At 61.1% G+C, this 9,351-nt stretch overlaps 1 protein-coding gene across 7 annotated transcripts; it reads left to right on the top strand.

Moving 5' to 3' along the window:
- The first annotated feature begins 300 nt into the window (after positions 1 to 300).
- Positions 301 to 9,346, top strand: LOC309795196 (heat shock factor protein 4). 7 transcript variants are annotated; one of them, XM_082607336.1, is made up of 16 exons: positions 329 to 469; positions 1,102 to 1,210; positions 1,300 to 1,427; positions 1,519 to 1,643; positions 1,908 to 1,983; positions 2,130 to 2,194; positions 2,713 to 2,809; positions 3,062 to 3,189; positions 3,311 to 3,538; positions 4,067 to 4,172; positions 4,271 to 4,336; positions 4,466 to 4,535; positions 5,667 to 5,891; positions 8,347 to 8,649; positions 8,801 to 9,106; positions 9,200 to 9,346. In XM_082607336.1, the coding sequence occupies exons 1-16, from the start codon at positions 347 to 349 to the stop codon at positions 9,205 to 9,207; spliced, it is 2,163 nt and encodes a 720-aa protein (XP_082463462.1). In that variant the 5' UTR covers positions 329 to 346; the 3' UTR covers positions 9,208 to 9,346. The 7 variants fall into 7 exon arrangements, with proteins under 7 accessions (XP_082463463.1, XP_082463467.1, XP_082463468.1 ...); XM_082607337.1 differs by lacking the exons at positions 5,667 to 5,891; positions 8,347 to 8,649; positions 8,801 to 9,106; positions 9,200 to 9,346 and adding an exon at positions 4,814 to 5,129 and having other exon boundaries at positions 301 to 469; XM_082607341.1 differs by lacking the exons at positions 5,667 to 5,891; positions 8,347 to 8,649; positions 8,801 to 9,106; positions 9,200 to 9,346 and adding an exon at positions 4,814 to 5,129 and having other exon boundaries at positions 301 to 469; positions 3,048 to 3,189; positions 3,415 to 3,538.
- The last annotated feature ends 5 nt before the right edge of the window (positions 9,347 to 9,351 follow it).

The raw sequence follows: 9,351 nt of genomic DNA, 5'->3' as shown, positions 1-9,351 counted from the left end.
TGCCCACGCCATCGCCTTATAGGACTTTCCCAGCCCACACCACGCTGTGTACGCTCGATTCTCCCGAAGAACAAAGGAGGAAACAGCGGGCCTGAGAGAGGGGTGGGACTCGAACGCAGGTCTACCTCCCTACCGCACCCCGCCCCCACTCACAAACTGCCCTTTCTGTCTGCCAGTGCTGAGGCCGCGGTCAGAGCCCCGCCCCGCTGGTTCGCACGTGGCCCCCACCTGACCCGGCGCCGGGAGGCGGAGTAGGGCGGAGCGGGCGGCAAACGCAGCACTTTCCGCGGCTTTGACAAGCCCGCGGCGGCCGGGCCCAAGCGTTAAACGGGGCCGGGACTGCGCCATGCAGGAAGCGCCAGCCGCGCTGCCCACGGAGCCGGGCCCTAGCCCCGTGCCAGCCTTCCTTGGCAAGCTATGGGCGCTGGTGGGCGACCCGGGCACCGACCACCTGATCCGCTGGAGCCCGGTGAGGGCTGGGGCCTTTCGACTTCCTCAGTGGTCCCCGGGATTCCTCCACGTCAGTGAACGTCCACGCTCACCCAATCCCTGCCTGGGACGGGGTTGAGGGTCCCTTGATTCAGCCGTCCAGGGTATGCGACGGCTTGGAGGGGGTATTCGAGATGGAGGTGAGGCGACTTCCTCCGGGCAGAGGAAAGGGTAGGAGCCTTCTGGAGGAGACCTAGAACCCCAAGGATCTTCCAGGTCATTTAGTTCCCACCCTGCCCATCAGACAGATTGGAACACAGAGGCCAGGAGAAGGGAAGGGCTGGGCCTGGTTCTAGCCCAGAGTCACATCGCGGGTCTGGGAGCCGTCCGGGGCTGGAACCCAGGTTTGGCCTCTGCTCTTCCTTTCAGAGAACCGAGTACGGGGTCTGGGTGGGCTGGGATAGAGATTGTGGTCGCCCCAGGCTAGGCCAGAGCTGGTTCTGGCCTGGCCTCGTCCCACGTCCCCACGAATGGCAGCCTCGGTCCCTAGAGTGAGTGCGAGTGTGTATGCGCGCGCGCGCCAGAGCGCTGGCTTGGCCGTGGGCGGGCACCGCTCACGGTGTCGTCTGTTTTCCGCCCGCACGGTGGGTGGGCGGGCGGCGTTCTCTACAGAGCGGGACCAGTTTCCTCGTCAGCGACCAGAGCCGCTTTGCCAAGGAAGTGCTGCCCCAGTACTTCAAGCACAGCAACATGGCGAGCTTTGTGCGGCAACTCAACATGTGTGAGTCCCTAGGGCCGGGCGGGACGCGGGCGTGGGTGACTTGGTGCGGGGGGACGGGGCAATTTACGCCCCCACGCCCTACTCCCTAGACGGTTTTCGGAAGGTGGTGAGCATCGAGCAGGGTGGCCTGCTGAGGCCGGAACGGGACCACGTCGAGTTCCAGCACCCAAGCTTCGTGCGCGGCCGAGAGCAATTACTGGAACGCGTGCGGCGTAAGGTGGGGGCGGCCTGCAGGAACCAGCAAACCCGGGTGGAGGTGGGACAGCTGTTTCCTGCGACTCTGACTTGAGGGTGCCTCCCACCTGCAGGTGCCTGCGCTGCGCGGCGACGACGGCCGCTGGCGCCCTGAGGACCTGGGCCGGCTTCTGGGCGAGGTGCAGGCTTTTCGGGGAGTGCAGGAGAGCACCGAGGCGCGGCTGCGGGAGCTCAGGCAGTGCGGGGGAGGGGGCGGAGGAGGATGGGGAGGGGAGGGGGGGTCTGGGCGAGGGGGCACTGGCTTCCAGGCGTTTCTGGGCAGCTGCTTCCTCTCTCGTGCCTTGGCGCCTCCATCAAGACCAATGGGCCGAGCTGAGGAAGTCTGTTGTCTATGGAAGGATGATCATCCGAGTGGGCGCGGGTTCAGGCCTGCCATTCTGTGGGGGGTGGTGACCGGGCGAACTCTCAGATGCCTCAGCACCCTCCCACGCCTTTCCCCCAGGCAGAACGAGATCTTGTGGAGGGAGGTGGTGACACTGCGGCAGAGCCACGGTCAGCAGCACCGGGTCATTGGCAAGGTGTTCCTCTCCCCCCACCCCACTTCTCTCTCTCACTCCTGAACGTACCACCCTCCCCCCCCCCAGTCCTGGAAGCCACCTGGAGTGCCTCGTTAGGGTGGGGGCCAAGGTCCAAAGTATGAGTTAACCCTTTGCTTTCTCTTCAGCTGATCCAGTGCCTCTTTGGGCCACTTCAGGCGGGGTCCAGCAGCGCAGGAACTAAGAGAAAGCTGTGAGTGAGAAACCCAGGGACGCCCCCACCCCTTCCAGGACCCTCACAGAAGCCCAGGCAGGACTCCTTCTCCTCCAGAAGCCCCTTCATCTGGAATCCTCATTCTTTTCCCCTGCATTACAGTCTTCCTCACCCAATGGCCATGCCCCCAAGGGCCCCCTTCCAGGTCTTTCCCCCTCTACCCCCATCTCTACCACCAAAACCCCCACTCTCACCAGTCCAGGACCTTAACCCCATATTTCCACCCCATCATCCCCTTACCCCTCACCCCAAAGCATCCCAACAGCAGAGGGTCTGGGTCTCAAACCATACTCCCTCCCTCCCCTCTCTACCCCCAAAGGGCCCCCATCTCTGGGGGGAGCCCCTTCTGCCTCCAGCATGTGACTGATGCCCTGGCAACAGGCCTCAGCTCTGCTGACTTGGCTGCTGGGGCCTGTGGGAGGGAGGTGGTGCAGGCTGAGGGGCATGGGAGATGAACCTACCCAGCCCCCTGCCTGTGCCCTGGCCACCCTGCACAGGTCCCTGATGCTGGATGAGGGGTGCCCAACACCAGCCAAATTCAACGCCTGCCCCCTACCTGGTGCCCTCCTGCAGGACCCCTACTTTATCCAGTCGGTAGGTTTTTGCTTCTCCTCTCTTCCCTAGAGCACAGCTCGGTTTATGGAGAGCCTGTTCCCTTTCCGCATTCCCCAAAAAGAAGAGAAGATGGAGGCCAGCATTCCCTCCCACCAGACCCAGGCTCCCCAGCATGGGCCCAGCCTCCTCCCTCAAACCTTCCCCCTTAGATCTAGCCCATGTGGTACTGGTTGGGTTCTGGCTCACCCTGTGGCTTGAGGTGAAGGGCTGGGCCTCATCTTCTACTTACAGCCTCTCCCAGAGACCACCCTGGGCCTCAGCAGCCCTCACAGGGCCAGGGGCCCCATCATCTCTGACATTCCGGAAGACTCTCCATCCCCTGAAGCAACCAGGCTTTCTCCCTCCAGTGGTGGCAGGAGGTAAGAGGGACAGGCGCTGCCCTCTGGGGAGCCTGTGGCTGAGGGCCTGGCAGCCCAGATGGCTGTGGGGATGGGGGAGAGGTCAGTGCCAGGGTCTGGCTGAAGCTTTTCTCTGGTGCAGGGAGAAGGGCCTGGCACTGCTCAAAGAAGAGCCAGCCAGCCCAGGGGGGGAAGGCGAGGCCGGGCTGGCCCTGGCCCCAAACGAGTGTGACTTCTGCGTGACAGCACCCCCGCCGCTGCCTGTGGCTGTGGTGCAGGCCATCCTGGAAGGGAAAGGGAGCCTCAGCCCCGAGGGCCCCAGGAGTGCCCAGCAGCCTGAACAAAGAGGCCCCAGGGAGGTTCCTGACAGGTGAGCAGAGAGACCATTTTTGACTGTAAGCCCTGTGGGCCACTTCTGCAGCTAGATCAGCACTAACTAGCCCCCAGACTTCCCAGCCTTCTCTGTCCCTTGGTGGCTGGCTTGGTGGGGGGGGGGGCGTCCGTTGGGCACCACGGTCTCACCTGATTTCTCAGAGCTGCTCTAAGGAGTACCAGCTTCAGAGGACCCTAGAAAGTGGAAACATGTCAGTGGTAGGGCTCAGGAATCTGCATTTTAAATGCAACCACTGGGGTGCTTGTAAAGACTGTTAAAGTACACAACAGTTTAAGAACCACTGGTATTGATAATTGCATAGGGAGGGGACACAACCCAAACCTCAGGCGAAAAGCAGGAGGCGGAGGCACTCTCTGTGTGCCCCTCTATGTGTGTGTGTGGGGATCCTCTTCCAGCATTTTCTATATGTTGTCAGATTTAGATCCTGATGTATTCAGGTTCCTTGGGAACCTAATGGGGGGTGAGGTTGGGCACTGCAGGCCAACGGCAGTTTTCCGTGCACAGGGGGCCTCTGGACCTGGAGAGAGGAGCCCGGAGCCCGGAGAGTCTGTTGCCTCCAATACTGCTTCGGGGCCCCCCTGAAAGTGTGGAGCCTGCAGGGCCCCTAGATGTGAGTACACCTTCAGCAGGGCAGGGGCATGGGGCTTGGTGGGGTCCAGCTGTTTGTGCAGCCTGGGGAGGACACCACTGACCCAGAGCTCCCCCTAGGTGCTGGGCACCAGCCTCCAAGGGCGGGAGTGGACTCTCATGGACTTAGACATGGAGCTGTCCCTGGTAAGACGGGGGTGGGGAGGGCAGGGGGGTTCAGGGTTGTTCAGCCAAGCCCTTTAGTCCGCAGCTGTTCTCCCTCAGCCAAAGCCCCAGCCCCCCTCCCCAGCTGCTTCCTGGGGTTCTCTTATGCAGTTGCAGCCCTTGGTTCCAGAGAAGGGTGAGACTGAGCTGGCGGTCAAGGGGTTAAATTCTCCAGGGCCAGGTAATAATTGTGGTGACTCAGGACCTGGGGGAGGCTCTAAGGGGCCTGAGCTACCACGATTGTGTGGGCTGGGCAGTTGGTGTTTTGGAGGGAAATCCCCCGAGTCAGGCTGCTCTGCAGAGTACTGCTTAAGCTCCTTGAGCCACTGGAAGAGAGTGGGGAGGTTGAGAGTGGATGTTTCATCCTAACTGACTGGAGGGCAAGGCGAGTGAGGCTCTCCTTCCCTAAGAAAGGAGGCGACCGTTTCTCCCCGCTGAGCACAGCCCCACTCCTCCTAGGGAAGGACTCCATGCTGGGGGCACCACTCCTGCTGGATGTCCAAGCCGCTTTGGGAGGCCCAGCCCTTAGCCTGCCGGGAGCTTTAACCATTTACAGCACCCCTGAGAGCCGCGCCTCCTACCTGGGCCCAGGGGCCAATCCCTCCCCCTGAGAGCCCTCTCCACTCTAAAACCAGCCTGGCTGAGGGGCGGGCTGGCCGGCAGCACTCCCGGCTCGGCTTCCTTGAGCCCCTGCTGGAGGCTGAGTGAAGCCCCTCCTACTTTGGCAGCCCCTCTCCAATACCGAGCCCTGCATAAAACTGCGTTTTTTTCTGTGTTTCTGGTCTCTTCTCTACCGACCATGGAGCACAGAAGTCATGGGTGGTGGGCGACTTGGCATTCGTAGCAGCGTCCAGATCCTAGGGCTTTAATCTTTAATCGAGGAACCCTTGAAGGGTGGAGGTGCTTGGGGAGCCTGCCCCTAGTTCTCCTGCTTAGGCCCCATCCTCCGGGTCCGAATCCAGGGCTGGCGCGTGGCCACTGCGACCTCCGGGAAGCGGGGGCTTTGGGGGTCACACCCAGCACTGCAGTGCATCCGTGCTGTGAGCCTGGGTAAGCTGGTCCTCTCTGAGCCTTGTCTGTGACAGGCAGAGATGGGTCGACGAGAGGATAGGTGTAAAACGCCTGGGAATTGCCGGGGTACTTGGGGCCGCGGGCTTAACTGTTCCCTCCCTGACTCATCCGGCGCGCCCGGGGTGAAGAGGGAAAGCAGACTACGTGTACGAGCCCAGGCGGTACGCGGCCTCTGCGGCCTGCCTCCCCGCGTCCCGGGAAGAACGGCCCCCTTTCCCCACCCCCTCCCGGTTCCCGGCAGCCCTGGCCGTCCCGCCCCCCGCCGCAGCTGCTGCTTCCATCTCCACCCCGAACGGCCCTTTCTGCCTCGTCATCTCCTGCCCCGCCGAGGCTCGACCCGTGAGTGGGGCCGCCGGGAGCGCACGGACCGGGAGCCCCCCCGCCCCGACCCCCGGCTGCGGTAGGGAAGAGAAACCGAGTTTGGGCAAAATCCGCGCCCCACCAAAACCAGCCGCGCCCGAAGGAGGTCTGTGAGCCCCGCCCCTCGGCCGGACTCTAGCTCCGGGGCTGGGTGGAGGGGAGTTAAGGGTTCGCACGTGCGCAAAGGCTCCCGCAGTTTTCCACCACCTTCGCCCCCTAGCAAAAGGACGCTCGGGGAGCGAGGTGGGGAGGGCGGCAGAGACCCCCTCCACGCCTCGTAACTGGAGCTGCCTGGTGCGCCGGGAAGGATCTGGGCTGTGACCACTGAAGGAGATAACTTCGGTATTCACTTCTGAGCATTGAGTTTCAGGGAGAGGACCCGGACCAGCTGGGGTCTCTGCACCCCAGACAGGACAGAGGACAGGACTCGGGGTAACGGAAGGAGGAGGCTAACATGAAAAGAACTTGGGGAGGCGTGAGAGAGAAGGAGGGGCCAGTCTAATCTTCCCCCTCCCTCTGCACCTGTACAGATGGGTTCTGTCCTCCCTCGCTTCCTGCACTCGATTTGGGGTACAGGCTTTGGAAGCCTCAAGTGAAGAGGGCTGAGGATCCACAGTACACAGTGCAGTGATGTCAGCCTAGTGGTGAGGGTATATGTTGTTCACTGGGGTACAGAGGAGGAGGAACCAGTCTGCTTGTGGGACACTCAGGCATTGGGGTGGATGAGGGGACATTTAAGTCTTGGAGGATGGATCCACAGCATGGGGGGAGGAAAGGGCATTCCAGGCCTAGGCAACAGCATCGACAAAGTTTGGGAAGTGCCAGTATTGAGTGGTGGAGGGAAGTGGGGGAAAGCCTGGCTGTCCAGGGGGTGGGAAGTGAACAGATAGTCTGGATTCTCTCTGATAAGCTGTGGGGGTGGGGGGGACAGGTAGTTACGGCTGACATTTTGCTTGGCAGGAGACCTTGTAGTTCAGGCTGGAGCAAGTCAGATTCCACTTCTGCCACTTGATCGCTCTGAGCCTGTCCCCTTATCTGTAAAATGGGGACAAAAGCCCTACCCCAGAGAGTTGTCAAAGTCACTGTTCTGTGGGGGTGATGGGATAGGAGTGAGCGGTACTCAGAGAGACTGTTATAGGAGATGAGGTGACCATAGAGGGGTTGAGGGAGATGCTGATAACTCACTGAGAAGTGGAGGAGCAGCATTTGTCCCTAATGGGACATGAAGGGAGAGAGAGGGGTAAAGAGTAGTCCTGGTCTCTGCTCATAGCCTGGGGGAAGGACTGACACTTCAGTATGGCTAGGAGGGGTGAAATGACCAGGGAGGCATAGCATGACACCAGGTAGTGAGACCTGGGAAGCAGGATGGGGGCTAGGGCCAAATCCTAGACCTAGAACCAGGTAAGGAGGTAAAGGAGGGACCCCAAAGAGAGGACGAGACCCAGGAGGGTGTTTTGTGGACAAAGCCAAGGCCAGGGGAGATAGGCTGAGAGGGGGAGTGGTCCAGGGCCTGACCTAATTGCCCTCAATGCCAGGGGCCTTGCAGCCTGGGTCAGGCCACCCAGGAGGAGATGGGCCATTGTCCTTGTTTGTCAGTAAATGTACAAAGCAGATTAATTTCTGCCTAACACCTGCTGTTTGGGAGAGACTGCCTCTCAAAATGGGAGGATCTATGGAGGAAAACAGTGAAAATTCAATATTTGCTGGTAGCTTTTATGAGTTGGGCCCTGGGTAGTTAAAGATGATGGCTGTAAATCATTCCCAGGGCAGCAGGGAGACAGTTTGGCCTCAGGTGATGTCAGGAGATCTTGGTCAGAGCTAAGACTCAAGAGAATTCAGGTATCCCTGCTCAGGTATTAGAACCAGGAGAGACCATGAGATTACTTTGGGGTTACAACATGGTGGTGGCACTGGTGAGGTGGTGCAGGGGCAGGGCCTGTCCTGGAAGGATGGACCTCAGGATAAGGGGTCTGGACTTCCTCCAGTGGGTGAGAGGAGCAGCGGAGGCTCTTAGCACTTCGGGATCTGGGAGGGGGGTGGATTCGGGGCTCTGCAGGGTCTAGGATGGAAGTGAAAGGCTAGACTAAGTAAGTGGTGAGGTTGACAGATAATGGACAGACTGGGAAGAACTTGACTGCAAGCTGGGTGTGGGGTATCAGGATCAGTTGTAGGTCTTTCTGCCTGTTAAGTTGGGGAAGCAGGCTGGGAAAGAGAAGTTAGTTTGGATAAACTGGGTCTGAATCTATCGCAGGATCTGCAGGTGGCAGGGGCTCAGGAGGGAGGACATGCTTGGGGAGAGCTGTCAGAGTAGATAAGGGTCCTTGGATAGCCACAGTTAACAATTATGGACTGAAGGAGGAGCCTGAGGAGACGGGACAGAAGAGGCCAGGGAGGCAGGAGGACGGATCCTGTGCTGCACTATGGAGCTGGCCGGCCGCTGACTGCCGAGATCGAGGTGAACTTAGACCCCAATCACGGGTGTTCACTGGGGCCCTGGGAGAGAGGTCAAGGTCAGGGGAGCTCCGGCCCCCACTACCTCTCTCCCCCCACCTCCCATGCAGCCCCCACCATGGGCAACACGCAGGAGAGGCCATCAGAGACGATCGACCGCGAGCGGAAACGCCTGGTAGAGACGCTGCAGTCGGACTCGGGGCTGCTGCTGGATGCGCTGCTGGCACGGGGCGTGCTCACCGGGCCCGAATACGAGGCGTTGGACGCGCTGCCTGATGCCGAGCGCAGGGTACGCCGCCTGCTGCTGCTGGTGCAAAGCAAGGGCGAAGCCGCCTGCCAGGAGCTGCTGAGCTGCGCCCAGCGAACCGTGCGCGCGCCCGACCCCGCCTGGGACTGGCAGCACGTGGGCACGGGTGAGAGCGCGCGGGGGGGGCGGGGCCTAGGCCAGAGGAGGGGGCGTGGCGTGGGAGCACGGAGTTGAGGTCTTCCCCAAAGACCCGCACGTGTGCAGAGGAAACCTCAGAGGGGTAAAATGAGCCTGAGACACTCCCACCTCCGCCACAGGCTACCGAGAACGAAGCTACGACCCTCCGTGCCCAAGCCACTGGACTCCTGAGGCAGCTGACTCAGGGACCGCATGCCCCTGGCTGCCCAGAGCTTCAGATTGCGATGAGGCCCGGGGTCCTGAGGACTCCGAGGCAGCGCAATCCGGAACCCTCGAGGAAACTGAGCCAGAGCTGGAAGCTGAGACCTCTGAAGGGGCTGAGCCGGAGTTGGAACCCCAAATGGATCCGGAACCAGAGCCAGGGACAGAACCAGAGCCAGAACTGGAGCCGGAGCCCGACCTAGAGGCTGGGGACGAATCTGAAGGTGTGAGGCCGACCAAACCTGGCGGGAGGGCGTGGCCTGGGAGGCGGAGGGGGGGCTCCACCTGACTGACCACACCCCTTCCGTCATCTCTAGATTCCTGAAAGCCTTAACGCTGACAGGCCGCTCCTCGCCCTAGCAGGATGGGATCTAGGATCCTGCCCTGCTGGGGTCAGATGCCACGAAGGCTCCATCTGTCCCAGTACCACTGAAAGTGAATAAACTCTGGAGGGTCAGCTTGGACTCTG

This window comes from Mesoplodon mirus (genome assembly GCF_964341445.2).
Source record: "Mesoplodon mirus genome assembly, chromosome: 19".
Taxonomy (NCBI): domain Eukaryota; kingdom Metazoa; phylum Chordata; class Mammalia; order Artiodactyla; family Ziphiidae; genus Mesoplodon; species Mesoplodon mirus.
This window is presented reverse-complemented; position numbering and strand designations above follow the sequence as displayed.